Raw genomic sequence first — 21697 nt, forward strand, 5'->3', positions numbered from 1 at the left:
TAAACTCAAACTTGATAAAGAACTTAAATGTACGACGGGAAACCATAAAAATACTAGAAGAATCCAAAGGCAACAAAATCTCACACATATGCCGAAGCAATTTCTTCACCGATACAGATCCTAGGGCATTGGAAACTAACGAGAAAATAAACAAATGGGACTACATCAAAATAAAGAGTTTCTGCACAGCAAAAGAAACGATCAACAAAACAACAAGAAAACCCACTACATGGGAGAACATATTTGCCAATGCTATGCACCCAGTTGAAAATCTGTGTTTTACTTTTGACTCCCCCAAAACTTCAATGGTCCCTCAGTATCCACAGGGGACTGGTTCCAAGACTCCCCACAGACACCAAAAAAGATGCCGAAGTCCCTTACATAAAATGGCATAGAACAATGTATCCAGTAGGTCCTCTGCATTCGCATATTCCCACCTGTGGATCAAAATTACTATTTTCAATCCACAAGTGCTTGAACCTAAGGATGTGAAATTCAGGGACACAGAGGGAAAACTGTATATTTATTAAAAAGAATCTGCATATAAGTAGACCTGCACAGTTTAAGCCTGTATTGTTCAAGGGCCAACTGAATTTACACTGCTTGTTACTTTGTGTTGAGATTTTTTCCTTTGTTCTCTAAAAATACCAACTAGCAGAGATACCTGCCCACCAAAAGCAGAGAAAACCATCTGAAGTGGAATGAAATATACCAAGAAGTGAAGTATGAGTGGTAATTAGACTGTTCATTAAACAGAGTATTATAAATCAATAAAAAGCATCTGTTAGTACATAAAACTTACTCCTAAATATTGACTCTTACCCTGATATTGTGCCATATCTTTTGACCAAAGAGTCTCTGTTCCATATTGAGTTTCATCATACAAAAATTTTACTTCTGTGGCACCAGCATCTTCTGCGTTCTGAATTAATTCCTAATCAAGATATACACCAAAAACAATATTTCATAATACAGTAATCTACTGCCCATCTTTATATTTACTTGTAATATTTAAAAAATAATTACATTTCAGTAAAGAAACCCCACTGCTTGCAACATTATCTTTAAGATCTGGTGAGGAAACTACTGAAAGTAATTGTTACATACATATGAGAATGGTTGAAAAGACCATGAGTCCTTCTTCAATTACACATACTTACAATGCCTTTTTTAACTCACTATTCTTAGCCTGCAACACAATTCCTGCGACTATTTACAATTCTGCCTCTTATTTACAACCTACCCAAAGCCTTCACACAAAAGAAATTACTCAAGTTCCAAACGACACAGACTATTTTGTCATTTGGGATAAATACCCATTCTCAAGCAGTTACCAAAAAAGATCTCATTTATCATTTGCTTATCAAACTTACCTTTTTCTTAGAAAAAAATATCAGTCTATATGTACAGTATGTTGCATCTTGAAAACTTGAGGTTAGCATGTCTTTCTCCTATACTAAGATGAAAGTTTTTGAAGGTCAGCACAGCCTTATTCCTTTCATAAAAAGGATAGTAATATTGTCTGGTAGATAAGTAAGCAGATGGGTGAATGGATAATAAAAGCACTCTCATGTGAGAAAGGAAATGGCAAACTACAAGATTTACACCCATCAGTAGCCTCAAAAAAATCCCTAGTCTCAACAATCCCAATCACTTTGGCACACCTACCAAAATCATGTTGGGAGTTCCACACTCTAAAATAAGAGTCCAACTGCTAGAGCCAATACCATAGTCATTAGAATTTGAAATGAACTTCAAAGATATTAACCCTAGTTTATTTTGGACCTTATCTAAGGTATAGAAAAGTCAATACATAGCAATTGCCTGGGTGAGCTGTGATTTAGGCCAAACCAAATCAGGTGGTTACATTTTAAATGGATGGGTCTTTAGAAACACAATAACCCATCTTGTTATTTTTACACTCATAAACCTCTAACATTGGGAAGAACTATATTTTAACTTTTCTGACACCTTGGTATTACTAAACCTGGTGTGGGTTGGGGGGAATGGGCAAGAACTGAAGACAGCAATGCCAACAGCAAAACCTTTATCAGAGTAAAAAGGTGACACCGCTCACATGAAATGAGACAACTCTAACGGAATAAGGGACTAGCACAGATCTGAGAGCAAGTTCTGAGATCAGGTAAGACGTGTAGTTCACTGGGTGTACCCCAAGAGGTTGGGAAGTCTTACCCAACTGCTGTTCAACCCCAAACATGCCCTTTTCTACTTCCTTATTGAATACAAATTACTCCTGTTCACACAACTGCCTATTTCTCATAGAATTTGTAGACTAGTTCCTACACTATTTAGTCTAACAGAATCCCTGAAATTAGTAATCTTATTTACATTAGGCTATCTACACTAATAAAAGAGAAAAATGGTAATTGGCATACAACGCTACCCTTTTCATTGGCTAATCGGGGCTATATGCAAATTAATTGCCAACTAAGATTGGCAGTTAACTGCCAACAAGATGGCGGTTAATTTGCATATGTAGGCACAATGCAGGGAGGCGAAAGGGAAAGCAGGAACAGAGGTCTCAGGCCTGGGCGGGGGTCAGAGCCAGTGATCAGGGGGAGATGGGGGTCCCCTGTCCAAGCCTGACACCTCTGGCGGAGGCGTCAGGCCTGGGCAAGGGGCCGATCAGGTGATTGGAGGGTGATGGGGGTCTATGCCTCTGGCCAAGGCATCAGGCCTGGGCAAGGGGCAGAGCCAGCAATCGGAGGGGTCTGGGGGTCCCCTGCCCAGGACTGACGCCTGGGCCAGAGGCATCAGGCCTGGGCTGGGAGCAGAACCAGTGATGGGGGGAAATGAGGGTCCCCTGCCCAGGCCTGACGCCTCTGGCAGTGGCGTCAGGCCTGGGCAAGGGGCCGATCCTGTGATTGGAGGGTGATGGGGGTCAACGCCTGAGGGCTCCCAGTATGTGAGAGGGGGCAGGCTGGGCTGAGGGACACTCCCCCCACCACCCAGTGCACGAATTTTGTGCACCGGGCCCCTAGTTATGATATAAATGAGAAATAAGAATTAAAAGGGAGCAAAATATAATGTTAACTTTCAAAATGAGAGCACTTTCAAGGTTGGATCCTGGTTTCATTTGGATATCTATTTTTTATTTATGTGCATTTTAGGGGGCAGAGATGAAGAAAACTAGAGATAAAGTTCCAACTCCCAGGCTCCAACTATCAGTCTCAAGTTGAATAAAAAATAGGATGGGATGCTTTTTCTCAGGGGATCTCTCTCAAACTGATTCTGAGAAGAGGCAATAAATATGTCAATTTGCATATAATCTTGGGCGATTTATTAAAATACCTGGACCTTTCAGCAAACATCACAAAAGGCATAAGACTAAGATTCCTATTAAATCTAAAATGGTTGAATTCTACTAAAACATCCAAGGAACAAAGATTACATTCAGCTGGCTCGCACATAAATATATACAGTAAGCAAAGAGGAAGGAGTAAATATCAGCTGCTTGCTAGCTACAGGAATGTCCAAAGAGCTCACTCATTACTGTGGCCTTATTTCCTGATAGGATTTATCACTCACTTTTGAATTGATAATACTCCTGTTACCATCAACTAAATCTTCAAATTTAAATTTATTTTCTTTGCCTCTCTACCCCCATTTCAACCCTATAAACATACTCTTCCTATCTTCACTTTCCTAATATGTCAATATAAAAATGGTTTGCAAATTAACTCTGTGAATCACTGATGCCTATTCTTAAATGATACATGTCATTATTAAAATCACTGAAGATGCGGCAATCCTCTTCCAGCTCTATCTGAGTTTGACTATTAATCTAGTCCTTATTTTCTAAAAATTTACCATCTAAACTAGAAAATATGAGGACTAAAGAATTGTTAATAAACACTAAATAAATTAATGAGACGGAAAATGCATAATGACTGATCTTTTACACTAAGGAGGTGTCTTGCTAAACTTAAACACAAAATCTAATCTTTGCAATATCTTCCATATTGCTTTCTTTTATGTTTGCTTATTTTTTTTAGTGTATTCAAACTAAAAGAATACATAATAAATAGCTTTAAATAACTGAAATAATTAAAGTCTTCCCAAAAGCAAACCTCTAAAACCAGGGGTCAAATGAGCACATGTCGATGGCCGCTGAATGTGGATTCTGTATTATTTTGTTTGTGTGGTTGGCTGGTTGGTAGATTTGTAATGCCATTGTACAATGTTTCACATGCAATTCATAAAATTACATTATAGAATTATATACAGTTACAAAAAAGTGTCCCTAGAGTAGCACTACTTGATTACTGCAACTTAGTGGGTCCCTTTGCTCTGAAACCCCACGTATTTATATTGACTGTGTTCTCAACCCACATCATCCTGTGAATGCACTGCAGGTGCAGAGGGTAATAAGTATAGCTATTCAAATTTAGACAAAATTCTAAAACATGTAAACACTAACAAGACTTCTAAGTAATTTTATTCCCCTCATTTTTATCAAAGTAAATTCATACACGTACACAACACATGCCCTACCTTAAGAATCTGTCCTCCTTCTGGATATCTTCTTAATATGTCCTTGAGAAAATCAACAAGTGGTGGAGTTGTTTGACCAAATCTACCTAAAATAAAAATCCCATGGCCTGTTACCAATGTGTTATTTGGTTCCAAGACACAGTAAAATTCTACAAGTTAAAACTTCAGCTCTACTGCAGCTCTCGGTTATGAAACGCTACGTAATAAACAGATTCAGTAGACAGTAAAGCAGATTCTGCCCTGGCTGGTGTGGCTCAGTTGGTTGGAACATCATCCTGTACACCAAAAGGTTGTGGGTTCGATTCCTGGTCAGGGCACATGCCAAGGTTGTGGGTTCGATTCCTGGTCAGGGCATATACCTTGGTTGTGCATCCGATCCCCCGTTGACAGAGGCAACCGATCAATGCTTCTCTCTCACACTGTTGTTTCTTTCTCTCTCTCTCCCTCTCTCTCTCTCTCCCCCTGTCTCCTAAAAAATGAATAAAAACATTTTTCAAGTGTGGATTAAAAAGAAAAGTAAAGCAGATTCAACTTCATCAAATCTCAAGATTTTTCATTAGCTACAAATTAAGTTTTAAGAATATGTTAAATATACTAAATGTCACAAATGATTATTAATTAAAAAATAAAGAGCATGGGGGAAAGGGCTGATATTTTCTAAAATAATTGAAATAAATGGTGCTTTGCTGCAAAATTATAAGCCAGACCTAATGGTGCTGATAATGACATTCTTAATATTCTCAATCTCAACCGATGATCTGATTGTTCTGAAACTCAGCACAATCACCATCTCAATGGCTGTCCAGTCAAATACCCTTAAGCCTTTCCAAACTAGAGATTCTTAGAATTGACTGACCAGGTTTCCTTCAGATAGGTGACAGTCAAGTACAAGGAGAACGGGGGAAGGAAAGTAATTTCTCAGATGCACAGAACAACAACAAAAAAATCTGTATATAAGTAAAAAATAAGTCTGTGCTTAAGAAACAGAATCATCACTATAAATTTATTTGCATCATTTTTGCACAACTATGCACCAAGACCAAACCCCAACTGTTCCACAGACTAATATATCCCACACATTTTTATAACTCACTAACTCCATCTGCCCTTGTTTTCCTCTGCCCCTGATATCCACTTATCACATCCCAATATTATACACTTTCATTTCACTTTTAAAACATAATCTTTATTCAACTAAAAAGGGCAAAATATCCTGGTAAAGTTAATGTTATACCTCCCCCTTTTAAGCCTTTTGATTGAAGGTTTACAAAAAGATGACAATTTTTGGAAGTCAGTTCTCCAATCTTGATCCAGTCAGGTAACTGAAAAAAAAAAAAAAAGAAATGAATAAAATGTATGAAAAGCAATATAGTTCCTAATACTGTAAATTCAAAACTTTATCATAAATTTTTTTGCACTTAAGATATAATGCTTGTTAGCTGTTCTTATCAGGAATTAAGTTGCTCTGGAGAAGTGAATGTTTCAAAGAATAAAAATTTAGTAAATTTTTTTTTAAAATTTAAAAGATAGTTACTAATAGATATACACATATTTCTGCTTTATAATAATTTAAATTTTGTATAATGAATGAGGATCATAAACAAAGTCATTCTTTTGATTAGCAGTTCCAAAGTGTATTGCTCAGAGCACAGCTCTATGAGATGTCAACAGATAGAAGACAAAAAAATGTTTTAAATTAATTGGAATAATTTGGGGTTTAGGGCATTTAACATGTTAATACCTATTGTAACTTTCTCAGAAAGGATTACATTAGCAGTATTTCACAAATTTAGCACTGATTTTCTTTTCATTTATTTTCTAGGATATTGTACCTAGAAATATAGTTTGGAAAACACTGCTACACAGATGTTGCTACAATAAAGGTATGATATAAAAGGAAGGGGCAAATAAGGACTCCAACGTCTGAAGCTGCTTTGGTCTACAACTTTCCTAAAATTGGCTTTCCTGAAAAACACCTTGATATTCATTTTCCTTTTGGTGTTTGGTCTGATTCTCATAAGGGCAAGGTACAATATGTGTGATCATAAACCACAGGAGCAGTGTAATAGTGCCTTTTTTTGGAAAATAAGGTAAGTAATCCAAAGCCAGATAACCTTGTCCCCACCGGTCTACTGTTAATTGTTGCTATGGAATGATTCCTTACAGGTCAGCAGTTTGCAAAACATTATTCAAAAGCTCAGCTGAAGAGCCACCATTGTACCTTTCACTTCCTTGACAAGGTGTGAAGGACATAATTTACCATGTCAAAAATTCAGTATTTCCAATTGTCTACCACCCATTTCACACTGATATCTTCCAGGATCCCTAGAGCAACTTACCCAAAGGTGACATCACTAGCTTTCCTTCCATCACTTATTGCTCATCTTTTACTCTGAATCTCAATTATTAGTGGCATCTTCTATCTCGTCACTTTAATTGGAAAGCTGGTGGAAAAGTCCTCTCTCTGACCAAACCACAGTCAAATTGATTACTTTCTGGGTACCAGCATGTCCCTCCCCAAGTTTTCCCATAGCTAACTTGTTCTCTACTTGCAATTGTTCAGACCCTCCACATCTCAGATTTGTGTAACAATCCCATCTGGTCTTCTTACTTTCTGTACATCATCTTCATTCTAGTCCCCATCTCTAACATGCAAATCTGAATGTGTTACAATTCCCAGTTTATGAACCACTTCCTATACATATCACCACTGAATCTTAAAGCAAGCCTGTAAAAACTCCTTGCGCAGGAAATATAGATAAGAATAATCATAGCGGTACTGTTTTGACAACAAAAATTTAGAAACTACCCAAATTCTATGACATATGAATACAATGGAATATTACACAACAATAAAAAATGAATTAAGTAAACTGTACATAAATTTGGGTGAATATTCATAACATAATATTCAGTGTAAAAATATAATTCCAGGTTTCTACATATAGAATAATACACTTCTTATAAAGTTCATAAGTAACTAAAAATAAACAGTATATTACCTAGTTTATATATTTAGGTTATACACACATAGACACTTACATACACATACACACAAACATATATATATATATCTCCACACATATACATATAAAACTATTACAGTGACTAAAAAACAAACAAACAGAATACTAAACACAAAGGGGTAAGGGAAGAGACACAGGTATACAGGCTGGGGAGAAGCACAAAGGTAAATATAAACTATCAACAGGTTTAGTTCTCCAACTGGATGATGTCATTATTGTTATTCATTCTATTGTTAGTTAATTAAATTCCTACTAAAAGAGAGCCATAAAAAAAATAAATAAATAAATAAATAAAATAAAATAAAAGAGAGCCATGCATGAACCAAGGATTACTAGTCCAGTTCAGTATAGCCAAGGTACATTTAAAGGCAGGAAGGAAGGAAGGAAGAAAGAAATGTGCACTGGGCCTCTAGTAATCTTACTAGAAAGAAAGAAAAAGAAAGAAAAAAGGGAAGGAAGGAAGGAAGGAAGGAAGGAAGGAAGGAAGGCAGGAAGGAAGGAAGGAAGGAAAAAATTCTATAATGCAGGAAAGTTTCCAGATCTTAAAGAGGGCTTGAAAAGGAAGAAGACACAGACTAGCACCACATTAGTAAAAACAGATGTAACTGGCTATGTGAGATTGACAATGAATGCTTTTGGCAGATTGTTATCAGTGACCTATTTACAAGGAAGTGATTCTCCCTAAGAGAAAGCAAGCAGCGAAGATAACTTGAGCAGTGCGATCTGTTTTCTCCCCTGGAGAGTGCCAAGATTTGGGGATTTTGCTTGGGCCTCATTCTTTTTTGGACCTTAATTGCTCCAACCAAGCAAAAAGCAGCATTGGTCCTATTCACCTCCAGAGGCAATAAGACCTTAATAGTAGTCCATTTCAGCCTGGCCAGTATAGCTCAATCATTAAGCATCAATCTACAAGCCAGGAGGCACATGCCCAGATTGTGGGCTCTATTCCCAGGGTAGGGCGTACAGGAGGCAGCCAATTAATGATTCTCTCTCATCATTGATGTTTCTCTCTATGTCTTCCTTCCTCTCTGAAATCAATAAAAAAAATACATTTCAAAAAAAGTAGTCCACTTTGGTCTTTATATTTGTCTTTAAAACAGTGATTATAAAATAATTTTAACGTCTGCATTTTTGCCCATACCAGTTTCAGCCTCCCTTAAAAACCTCCGAGATGCTCATTTTCATTTATTATGAAACAGTAACTTCAAATTATTAAGCAAACAATACAATTTTAATTGTAATCTGGATCTCCCAACACGTCTTCCTTTGTTTAGTTGTCAAGGACACAAGGAGGTTTTCAAGATTTAAAAGCTGACAGGGAGGACATTTTTAATCAAAAGAGAAGAAAGTAAAGTGATACTTCAAACCTGGCTTGAGACTCAAACACATTTGGTATGGATCAGGAAAATGGACCAGAAAGATGCACAGCTATAAAGAATAGCTTCAGTCTCTGCATGGGACAGGAGGTAAAGAACTGACAAATGCCACTTCCAGGCCAGGAAAAGCAAAAGAAACAAGTAAAAGAGGATTCTAGGTGACCCAGAAAGACTAAGGAATAAGTACCTACTGCTAACTATGTCCAATACCAACCAAAGCCAGTGGGTGACAAGGAGTTGTCAACAGCTTTTGTTTCCTGCCTACCTTAAAATATTAGAATTCTTGCCAATAATTCAAATCTAAAAGGTTATGAACAGCATTAAATTAAATAGGAAATAAAACCACCTCTGTGAAAGATGTGCTTCTATAAAGGTGACCTTTAATGGCACATGTTAGCATTACCAAGTTCATCAGTTTGGTAAAAGTCACAAGCCTATCTCCTCTGAATCAGGAGAGAATTGTGCCCTCTGCTTGTTTTCTGGGGGAGCTCCATCCTTGACATTCAAGTTCATTTTTCACGGTTTAAGCTCTTCTCTATTTTAAAGAACTTCACATTTAACTTTTTTATTTATTGACACCCTGACAGATTCTCTATGGCGTGGCAGGTTAACAAGTCCAGACTTTGGGATCAGACAGATCTGGGTTCCAATCCTAGTTTGATACTTCTCTCTAAATCTTGGCTTCCCTAGTCTACAAAATGGAGTAGTAATAATGAACTCATGAGCTTGTTTTCACTAGTGAGATGATATATATACAAAATATCTAGAACAGTGTGTGGAACACAGTCAGTAGCTCAACAAATATTAATAATATTCCCAATGTATTTACAAAGTACAGAAAGAGAAATGTGCTGAAAAAGTTCCCAAAATTGTATCTCCAAAAGTTACTTCCCAAAAGGTATCTCTTGGGCTTCAGACCCACATCTGCCTGTTGAATATCACTGTAGTCTAGACTCTTACATAGCAGAGATCTTAGAATTGGTTAGAATTCGTTTATCCCATTCCCATTGGAAACAGGAAAGCAGATTCTAACATGGTAATTAATTTAGCCTCTGTTACTCACTGGCAGTAGGATCTATCTACATCACCTACCTCTTTGTGCATTTGCCTACATATCTCTTTTATGTCCTGCCACCAGCCGAACCACACACAAAAGCAAAATGGTTACCAACTTTCCTCCAAAATTAGGTATCTTCTGTACTTGTTTATCTCTGCTGAACTAAACCATTATTTTCCTGATCTCATTCAAGGCTTCTGAAGATCCTTGGCAAGGCCTTCTGCCTTATTCTACATCTCACCCCCTTCGCCACACTACCCCCCCCCCATTTTGGTACCAAACTGCCATAATTTTATATTTTTCAAATTCTCCTATGCATCCTTTCCTTTCAGTGTTACCTGTACAATCATAGTCTAGAACCTCACTACCTCATTATTAGCACAAGTTTCCTAATTGGACCCTCTCCACCAACCACTCACTCAATCTGAAACCTCTACACATCACTGAAATGTTTATCATGCCATACCAATACTTTGCAGACATCTACAAATACATTTCTAATGGCAAGACTGAGCCACAACTGAGCCTTTGGTTATAACCACATCTAGGGGACAAATGGGCAAAGCAGAACCAGAGGAGTAACCAAAGAAGTGGGTATAGAACCAGCAGAGTATACAAGGGAAGGTTAAAAGATAGGAGTAGGCGCAGAAAAAGAAGTGAGAATGATGAGCTTTGCTCCTCAATTCCGTCCAAAGTCCTCAAGTCACTGTCTGCATACCAACTATGGTTGGGGAACTGGAAAAGAGGGCCAATCCATGGAGCAACATAAGAACAGGTTAACAGGAAATGTGGGTTTAAGTGGGCAAGTGACTAGTGAGTGGACCCAGGTACTCAGAAGGTCAAGATTACATTGAGGGATTAAAATCACAGGTACCAAGCACTTCACCAATATTTATACTAGACTAGAGGCCCGGTGCATGAAATCGTGCATTGGTAGGATCCTAGGCCTGGCCGGCGATTAGGGCCGATCTGTGGGCGACCAGTGGGGTGATCGGTGGGGGGACCCCACTGACACCCGCCTTGGCTGGGGCCTGCAGGCTGGGGGCAGCTCCTGTGTTGAGCATCTGCCGCCTAGTGGTCAGTGCACATCATAGCAACCAGTTGTCCACCGGTCATTCTGCCATTCAGTCGATTTGCATATTAGGCTTTTATTATATAGGACTAGAGGCCCAGTGTAGGAAAATTCGTGCACTCGGAGGGGGGGCCCTCTGCCCTCTCGCAGTCTGGGGATGTCCTACTGAGAGCTTAGGGCCACTCCCTGTGGAGAGCGGGGCCCAAGTCACAGTCTGGCCTCCCTCTGTGGGAGGCGACTGAGTGGGCTGATCAGGGGACAGCACTGGCTGGTGAGCAGCTACCCTTGCCCCCTCAATCGCCCCTCTGCCGCCGCTGGTTGCCGCTGCCCCCCCTCCCCCCCCATCACCGTCCCCTCTCTCTGCCCGCTGGCACATGCCTTGGCTGGCCTGGCGCCGCCTGCTCACCAGCCCCGCCCCCAGACGACCTGCCATTCTGCTGTTCGGTCAATTGTAAGGAAATCTAATACTAAAAATGGCATTCTCTATGGCTTAAGTATTCCTGTGTATTTGTTCAACTCTTTGTCACCTCCTTTAAATCCTGAATATGATGTGGGGTGTTTTTTATCATAGAAAAAAAATAAAGTGAAGATATTTATTAGGATAAATGTTAATTTTCAGCAATATGTCTCCATGTAACTCTTCCCTTAAGTAGTTTCACCAACCTTAAAGGATACATTCAACAATATGAAATATTCCTATTTTCCAAAGTTTGATCTGCTAAATTATTCATTTATATCTTAGAAGTTTTAATATAAAAGTACTCCTCAAACTAATAGCTTCTACATGAAAGTATCTGAAGATCCTTTCAGTCTAAATTTTTGTGATTCAAAACTGGGGGGTAACTTCTAAGCTGTAAAAAGGTTAAGATATTTACCAATGTTAAATGTATAACAGAAAAAATAAGTACTGTAATGATTAAGTAACTTCAATGATGATGTCTCTAAACACGGAAACAACAAAAATCCTCTGGTTATAATGCTCATCAAAAAAGTATCTTGCCCAGCCAGTGTGCCTCAGTGGCTGAGCCTGAACCTATGAACCAGGAGGTTAGGTTGGATTGCCGGTCAGGGTACAGCCCAGGTTGCAAGGCTGGGTCCCGAGTGTGGGGCATGCAGGAGGCAGCCAATCAATGATTCTCTCATCACTGATGTTTTATCTCTCTCCCCCCTCTACCTTCCCCTCTAAAATCAATAAAAATATATATTTTTTAAAATAAGTATCTTAATTTCAGGAAGTGAAGATTCAGACAAAATGGAGGAGGGGGACTGCAAAGTTGAAATGGTAAATCAATAAAAGTTACCGTGAGAGGAACACACGTGTCATTTTGCTCACATTATTTGCAAAGCATTCTTTCCAGGGCGACCACTTGATCTGTCTTCCACGTCCCAAGAATAAACCCATTCAGTGTCACTATCAACTAGCGAATTGATGTGCTACACCCTCAGCACAGAGCAGGCCCGTCCTCCCCCGGGGAGAGGAGAGGGGACGGGCATACCTCCCGGTCGCCGAGCCACAGCCGCTGCTCCGACACCGGGAAGCCCGTCTCCGCCGCGATGCTCTCCTTGACGTCGCGCGCGGTCCAGGACTCCAGAGCGGCCACGGTCCTGCAGCCCACGCAGCCGGGAAGGACGGTCACCCGCAGCCGCCTGTGCGAAAGGCAAAGGGATTCAGTGGGGGCCTCGTGGGGGGCCGCGCCCGCCCAGCGCGCCCTCTCTCCCCGGCTCGGTGGCAGGCACGCAAAAAACCTAACATCCATCATCCAAACCAGCCGTCTCGGTGTTCCCATCCAGGGACTCTCCTGATGAGAACGGGTGTGACAAGAGCACAGCCCCGCCCCGCCCCGCCTGCAGCAGCGCGGGTGCCGGGACAGCCTTAAACACGACCTTAGCGGAGCTGTGCGTTTAGAGATGTGTGTTCTCCCTGGCGGAGTTCAACAGTTATGTGAAATGCAGAACTAGCGCCTACTGTCCTCCAACTCTAACGACTTTCAATCTCTGGAAGCATCTCCAAGTAAGATGTAAAGGAGGGGAGCGTTGTGATTGCAGAACACAAGTGTCTTCCATGGCCCTAGCCGGTTTGGCTCAGTAAATAGAGCCCCGGACTGAAGCGCCCCGGGTTTGATTCAGGTCAAGGGCACATGCCTGCGCTGCAGGCTCGATCCCCAGTAGGGGGCGTGCAGGAGGCAGCTGATCAATAATTCTCTCTCATCATTGATGTTTCTATCTCTCCCTCTCCCTTCCTCTCCGAAATCAATAAAAATATATTAATAAAAAAATGTTCCATGGTTTCATTTCCTGTTAGTTTTTAGACCCAAAAGTAGGGTCAATGACTCAGTTTGCTGAAGAAAGGAGTGCCAGAAGGAAAGTAATAGATGAGACTAAACATCCTATGACGTAAAAAATATACGTGATGTATTTTAGCAATATTATCTTATACTATCAGTACCCTAAGTTTTTCTATCACACTTGCAAGCTCTTTGAAATCATAAATTTGAGCCTTAGAGTTTATGGATCGCCCCAGAGTAACTAACGTTGCTTCGTAATTTGGAAGTGTATGTGGTTTGATGAAGCTTCTGAAAATGTCCTTTCCTCTGGCTTATTTCTCATAGGTATGAATGACACACATTGCAAAAAAAAAATATGGCAACATCTATTAAAACAATTCAAAGGCTGTATTGTGAACAAGTAAATTTGTGTGCTTCTTGTTTGAATACCTTAAATAGAATTAAATTTTAGTGTTTACCCCAAAATGGTATTAATTACTACTGGTTTTCAATTCCCTCTTCTCCCCCACCTCCACAAAAAATATTACTTGGAACTCCTTATCAGTAATAAATATACAGAATGCTCCTACAGTGTTCATCCCTTTCTTCTAAACATGTTTAAAAGGAAGAGTGCTTTAAGTCATGCAGGTCTTTCCTACTTAGAACAAATAAGCACATTAAATCAATAAAAGAATATACTATTTCAACAAAAATATCAGGCCAGAAAACCTCATGAACAAATATTTACTTCTTTAATCAGACAAGACTGCACAAACAAATGCATTAGAATATCAACAAGTGGAAAGAATATGAGCTGTCACTCCTTGCTATAGCATCAACAGCATACCTACCCCAGGACAAATCTTTCACATCTAACTCCTAAGACAATCCCCAGATCTACTTGCTTCCTTATTTACTCTCCTTGGATGTGAATAAGGCCCTAGTTTTCCCATCACTCTTAGGGACAAAAAAACATAGGTGTTGAGCTGAAGACTTGAGAGACCAAGAAATGACCTTAATGGAGAGGATTTCACAAGAAGCAAATTTGGTTGGGGAAGGAGGCTGATCATAAGAAGTTTGAACATCTGGAATTCAAAGTATACTCAGGGTTCATTTTGAAGGGTTAGTTGGCATGGGAACTACAAATCTGGAGCTCAGGAGGGATCCAAAGCTAAAGAAATAGATTCAGCAATCAATTGTTTAATCATTCAGGTAATATTTATTAAACCTTTCCTGTGTCCCAGATGGATACATTTCTAAATGATAAGAACACAACATGAACAAAGCAAAGTCCCCTATCTTATGTTTACACACTAGGGAAGAAAGACACCTATAAACAAATGGACCAGTAATATATCAGTTCATCGTATGGAGCCAAGCAGGAAAAGTACTATTTAAAAAGGGACTATATCCCAGAAACCAGAAGCACCAATCAGAAAGGATATATGCACTCCTATGTTCATAACAATACAATTTACCATAGCTAAGATTTGGAAACAGCCTAAGTGCCCATCAGCAGATGAGTGGATTAAAAAACTATAGTACATTTACACAATGGAATACTACGCTGCTATAAAAAGAAGAAACTTTTACTATTTGCAACAGCATGGATGGACCTGGAGAGCATTATGCTAAGCAAAATAAGCCAGTCAGAGAAAGATAAATATCACATGATCTCACTCATATGTGGGATATATAATGATCAACATAAACTGATGAACAAAAATAGATCCAGAGACAAGGTAGCACTGAACAGACAGTCCAGCCTCAGAGAGAAGGCAGGGGAGGGGGGGTTAGAGATCAACCAAAGGACTTGTATGCAAGCATTTTAGAATAACCAATGGGCACAGACACTGGGGCAGTGGGGCTTGCTCTCAGGGGTGGGAGTGGCCAGGGGGAGGGTGAATCGGGAAAAGGGAGACATGTGTAATACTTTAAACAATAAAAAAGGGGGGTGCAGAGGGGGTAGTTGGGGCAGGTCAAGGTAAGAGAGTAAAGGAGTTAGAACTCTTTTCTAAGAAGTTACATTTGAACAGAGGCCTGAATGAAACACAGGAAGATGAAATTACCCAGAAAGAGCTTATATGAGAAGAAACAGGGCAGAGCAACTGGTGTAGTTCATGCTTCCATCATCTTTGACCTGAATTTGGTACCATCGCCTCTTACTTGTTCTCCATACTCTACTTATCCCTTCTACAATCCATTCTCCAACCCTCCACGAAATCAAATTTGGAATTGGTGTATGTTTTGTTTACTATGGCTTCCCAGGACGAGAAAGAAGCCCTAATGTAGAATAGGTGCTCAGTAAATAGAAAGGAAGAAAGAGAGAGAGGGACAGAGGGAAGCAGGGACAGAGGGAAGAAGGGAAAGGGGGAGGAAGGAGAAAAGAAGGAATGAATAAATATCTGGAAAATATAGAAAAGTAAAAAGAAGCTCTAACATTATTTATAATTCTAACACCACAATACAAAAAAACACTTTTATAAATTAATGTCAATAAGGTTTTTTTAATATAATGCAATTATACTATGGGTACATAGTATTTTCAGCATCTTTATCACTGTAGAAATCTCATTTCTAATAACTGCCTAATTTTCCATTGAGAAGAAATATCTTAGGATGCTTAACCCTATTGATACTTACATGAGTATTTTAATTTTTCAAAAGTTCACAAACTTCAGTAAATATCTTTGTTCATGAACTTTTACCACTATTTAGGTTAAGAAGAAAGTTTGAAAAATTTTTAAGAAATGTTTGGCTGAGCCTTGATCCACTCTTCAGGAGCATATTATGAAACACTTAACAGCAAGAAGCCAAAACATCGGTCCCTTCTTTTAGAGTGAGTCCAAACTCAGTTAGAAATGGAGAGTCTATCCAACCATTTTTTGAGCCTATTTCAGTTGTAGAGATGGGCAAAGAAAATTGTTTTATTGCAGAAGCTGGCCTCAACACAACAGAAGCAGAAAACAATGTTATTCTTTCTCATGACATTTGTTTTAACTTGCCTTTCTTTCCATTTTCCTGGATGACATATCCGCATTAGCATGGGCCCTAGCTTTCTCACCACTCCCAAGAGATAAAAATATTCCAGTCCCTTCCAATCCCTACAATGGACTCATTTTTGTATTTGCAAAATCTATTTAAGGTAATAATAAAATGCCAGTTCAACACAATGTAAAAATTCTTTAATCATAATTGGGCTGCCTTTATTCTGATCCATTCTCAGACCCACACATCATATCAACTGCAGTCAGGAAGCACAGATCAAGGCTGAGAGCTAACTTCCCCTGAAACAATATTTCATGATTTTATGAAATGGACTGTGACTAATAGTATGTCTTGGATCATACAGAAACAATAATTTTTCCCTTCTGAAGAATGTTTGCCAGTGATGTAAAGACCAAAGTCTAACAAACTGTTATTCCTTTGTTTAATAAGTCAGCACAAGGCATTTATCTTGAAAATAAAATGTAAGGATATTGTATGCATGCTATTCAGTGAAGTCCTCAAGAATGAATTAAAACCATAAGCCAAGTAGAGAAAGGAAAAAGATCTCCAAGGGAGAGAAAACAGCACCTGCAAAATCATGGTGTCAAAAAATGGCTGTAAAGCTGAGGATAAAATTCATGTAAAGGCATAGAAAACATGATTTTAGAGGAGTCTTCAGGAATATGGTCATGAAGTTTCCTTTATGCCACATATGGAGTTACTTGAAGGGGCTGAGGAGCCACTTCCAGATTTTAATTAGTAGGTGATCAGAATTACATTATACAAAGAATCCTCAGGCGGCAGGAGTGAAGTTGACTTGGAAGGAGACAAGACTTAAAAATAGGAACAAGAACAAGAAAAAATGTTATCTGTGGGATTAAGTTAAAAGCTTTAAGAAGGAAATTCGCAGTGCCAAGTATCACATAGGTAAAGTGCCCACAGGATTTGACCATTGACCACTAGTAGACCATTATTGAGTTAGTTCTGTGCTCCAGAACCTACAAGAATTTCCCAATGACAGTAGGATCAAGCTCAATTTATTCCGTATAGCATTCAAGACCCATTACAATTTAGCCCCAGGCAGCCTTGTCAGATTCTTCTGAGGTCACCCCACCAACCATAATACAATCTGTCGCCATGAACAGTTTAAAATATGTAATATTTATGGAGTGCTTCCTATGTGCCATGCACCCTACTAAAAGCCTTATATGATTTAGCTCATTTGATCTTCTCAACAACCCCTCCAAGTACATAAAACCTCAATTTTCAGGTAGGGAAAATGAAACTAAACACCTTCCTTATAGTTCCACAGCTATAACTGGGAGAGCCCAAGTTTAAACTCCAAAGTCCAAGCACTATTAAATATTAAACTACAATATTTATAAAATACAACAACTTCATATTGCTTTACCTATCCCCATGTACTGTACCTGCCTTGTCCTCATCTACCTGTGGTCCTCTTCTTATCACTCTTCATCTGATAAATCCCGAAGTACCAATCCTTGAATCACCATTTCCCCAGATTCCTCAAGTCTTCCAGGTGCCATTCTCTATATAACTTCTACATTGTATATTTACATTAGTATTATAGCATGTATCACATTTTATTAATTATAATTAATGTTCATTCATTGCAATGGGAGCCCTTTGCATTCCTCTTTGCATCTTAAGAGCCTAGCATAGAGTAATATTGAATAAATGTTACTAAGATTTTTAAAGGAAGACTAGCTCTTCAACCAGAAATGCTGGTGGCCCAGGCAGATTTTATCCACAAACCACATTCAATCAGCAATCAGTCAGATAAATGACACAACATTCTTTCCTTTATGCTAAATAGACACGATTGCTTAACTTTTATTTTTAGTTACATTAAACATACTTTGGGAAATGAAGTCATATTTCAGAAATAACATTCCTGCACTTTCTACCAAAGAGGGCATTATGCATTCCCTAAAGTGCTATAATAGTTATGAGAAGATTGCATTGTACAAAATTTACATGATGCTTTTGAATCTTCTGTTAATTTTAATGAGAAATAGTTGTTTGGTTGCCAGAAATCCAAGGTTATTCAAAATAGCTTTGCCATAGCAAAATTAACCAGAAGGGCCTTGTGTAGTCATGCTGTCAGATATCAGCTGTGTAATCTAAAGGGACCTGGATATTACAAAGGTGACACATCTTGAGTTGTATTAGCCACTTCAGGGAATAATAAAACCACATATGGTTTTTAAATTCCTTTTCCATTTATAATGACCTTTGATTAAGCATTGTCTCTTGGAACATTTTATAGAAAATACAGAGACAGAGTGGACTGGCTATAAAATATGTACATTAAAATAAATTTATTTTATGCTAATAATTAGAATGTCAAGACTAGACACAATAGTAGGAAACTTATGACAAAAACCTATAAAACATTGTAACATAAAATTGATTACATTGAACATAAAAAATATTATAAGCAACAAATACCATAAAACATTTCCTTTTTCTGTTTCTTCCAACTCTTATAATTATTCCAGTCAGTTAATTTTTATGTTTTGTCCTTTACTTTCCTAAGTTGTTCCTCACTTTTTGCCTGTATCCATTATCTGTCCCTTGTGTGATGATGACTTGAGAAAATGAGCCCCCAGTTGTCACATCTACCAGCTGTGTGGGTTGTCACTGCTCCAAGCTCACTTTCTTACTTAGCTAGATTGATAACACCTTCCTCCTAGAGTTATTGTCAGGTGAAATGGGGCTGTCCTTGATTTAGGAGGTGCTTATTTATTCATAAAACAAAAATGTGTAGCACTCACTATACACTGGGTCCTGATATCATGATGAAGGAGTAGTTCCTATCTAGGGGAGTGTTACAAGAATTACAAGATGGCAGCCCCATACTCTTCTTCTCACACTCAATTCCTTTCTTCATCCTTCTTTATTTTGGCATCTGAATAGTCAAGATCAATGCCAGAAAAAATGAGAATCAGGCAAAAGGTGTCTTGGATACTCCTAAACCCCTTTATCTCAAATTCACCTCCTTTTTCTGATGTGTACTCCCCTTTTCTCCAGCTCTATTGAGTTCAGTAAGCATTAACTGTGCATAGTCTATGTGCAGGCATACTGCTGGGGTGCTCAGAAATAAAAGATAATGGTAATAATAACAACCCCACTGCCCATATGGAGCTCAAAGAATGGAACAATACACAAATATAATAAACATAATTTCAACATAAAAAGGAAAGTGCTAAAATAAAGAAAACCTGCCTAAGTCATTAGTTATTACAAATGCCAAAATGCTGTCTTCCATTAACAGAGCTTTCCTGGACCAGCATCATTGCTTCATGTCCTAGTCTGGGAAGAGAGTGCATTCCTGGTTGATTTTATATCTGGAATGAAATCTGGTTTTTCTTTTCTTCCCTCATTATCTTTATTCCTAAGCATAATGCAGGGTTTAGCTCCCAGCCAGATCTATCATGTCGTTATTGAATCTACTTCCCATCTAGGCCACACTTCAGTTCCTCTGCATTTCTGAAAAGTAGCCCTGGTATTCTTTTCTTGTGTATTTTTCACATGTCTCTCATGTGTTTATACAGATTTTATTTTTCTTTTCACCTCTTTAGACCTTCACCAACAACATGTTGAATCCTTTCATGTCCTCTATTATTTTTAATTCCCAGGTGAATCTGCAAAGGAGACATCATTAGCCACAATTATAAGTCAGGCTTCAGGATCCAGAGAGAAAAATAGTTTGTCTGAGATTTCCTTCCAAATGCAAGTATCAAGATTGGCACCCAGGTGTCCCTTCAATTTCCCTTATTCTGTGTTGTTCTCCAGAACTGAAGAGAAGGGGAAACACTTTGCTTGAGATTCTAAAAATTATGCACTGTCAGTATGCCTTAGGGACAACAGTGTCCTAAGTTCTCTCCGAAGAGCTAATTACAATCTTGTATTTTATTATTATTTTTTATTTTTTTCTTATTTTTTTAAAAATATATTTTATTGATTTTTTACAGAGAGGAAGGGAGAGAGATAGAGAGTTAGAAACATCGATGAGAGAAACATCGATCAGCTGCCTCCTGCACATCTCCTACTGGGAATGTGCCTGCAACCAAGGTACATGCCCTTGACCGGAATCGAACCTGGGACCTTTCAGTCCATAGGCCGACACTCTATCCACTGATAGAGTGTATTTTAAAGCATGTGGCAATTTTATAGTCTGGCTGGATATAGGCAGGATGTAAGGCCCTCTCCCCCAACACTAGAAAACACTTCTAAATGTATGTGATAAATATACAAGTATGAATTACAGAATAGAGATACCGATGTTCAACAAAAAAAAGTAAGAGATTTTACAATTAACTACTTCTACTTAGTTCATTATAACCAATTGATTTACTTGTTTAAAAATATACTCTCTGGAAGAACCAAGATGGCAGCATAGGTAAACACTTGTACTTGCTGCCTCTCACAACCACATCAAAACTACAACAAAAAGACAAAACATTGATCATCCCAAACCATGGGAAATCTGGCTGAGTGGAAGTTCTACAACTAGAAGGAAAGAAAAAAGCTCATTGAGACTGTTCGGAGGTGCGGAGGGGCGGAGGGGCAGAGGGTGCACACAAAATAGGCTGGCAAATGGGTGCGTTGGTTTTTTGTTTTTGTTTTTTTCAATCGGGAGGGAGATCCAAGCTCCTGATTGCTCTGAACTCCAGTTCTGGGCAAGACTCTGGGGACCCAGACTGGTATGGGGAGAAACTGGACTGTCTGTCATGGGGCCAGAACTCGAGGGAAGCTTTCTCTCAGAGGTGTTTGTAGTGATCATTGTTTCTGCACAGGGGCGCACGGAGACGCAGAGACCTCTCCAATGCAGGGCTGACTGGCAGCCATTGCTGTTTGCTCTGCCCTGATGATTCTCTGAGATCCCGCCCCTCCCAATTTACAACCCCACCCAAGCTGTGTACAGTGGCTTTTGCATACGAATGGCCTGTCCTTTCACGGCATAAAACCTAACAAACTGCAGCTGGGTCAGAGAGCTCAAAAGCTTCCAAAAGAAGGCCCAAGGCTCAGCAGCAGCAGCCTGCCTTGCTTCACAGCTGGGCCTCATCTGGGCACTTCCAAACCCCAAACAAAGAGGAGGAATCTGCAGATCTCTCTGTAGCTACTGCTGGGTGGCCTCAGGCAGTGGCTGACTTAGCACCTCCTTGGAGATCCAAGAACCAGTGTACCCAGTGGTCAGTGTGAGACCATACCAGATTACAACACTTCACATCTATAAGCGACACGCTCAAGGGGCAGACCCAGTGAGCACCAAAGCCCCACTGAAGCAAGTCCTGCCCCATAAGGGTGTCTCCAGCACAGCAGTTCCTCCATTATAGACCCAGCTGGTCCTCACTGCCAATTGGCCTGGAGGT

At 39.3% G+C, this 21697-nt stretch overlaps 1 protein-coding gene across 1 annotated transcript in view; it reads right to left on the bottom strand.

Moving 5' to 3' along the window:
* The window catches only part of SACS (sacsin molecular chaperone), a 58996-nt gene extending 46281 nt beyond the window's left edge, over positions 1-12715 (bottom strand). Inside the window, 4 exon segments of the mRNA XM_015572421.1 lie at positions 823-934; positions 4516-4601; positions 5750-5837; positions 12543-12715. Of these exon segments, the coding sequence (XP_015427907.1) occupies positions 823-838 (16 nt within the window). The 5' untranslated portion in view covers positions 839-934; positions 4516-4601; positions 5750-5837; positions 12543-12715.
* Between the last annotated feature and the right edge of the window lie 8982 nt (positions 12716-21697).

The sequence above is a fragment of the Myotis davidii genome, unplaced genomic scaffold (assembly GCF_000327345.1).
Source record: "Myotis davidii unplaced genomic scaffold, ASM32734v1 scaffold193, whole genome shotgun sequence".
Taxonomy (NCBI): Eukaryota; Metazoa; Chordata; class Mammalia; order Chiroptera; family Vespertilionidae; genus Myotis; species Myotis davidii.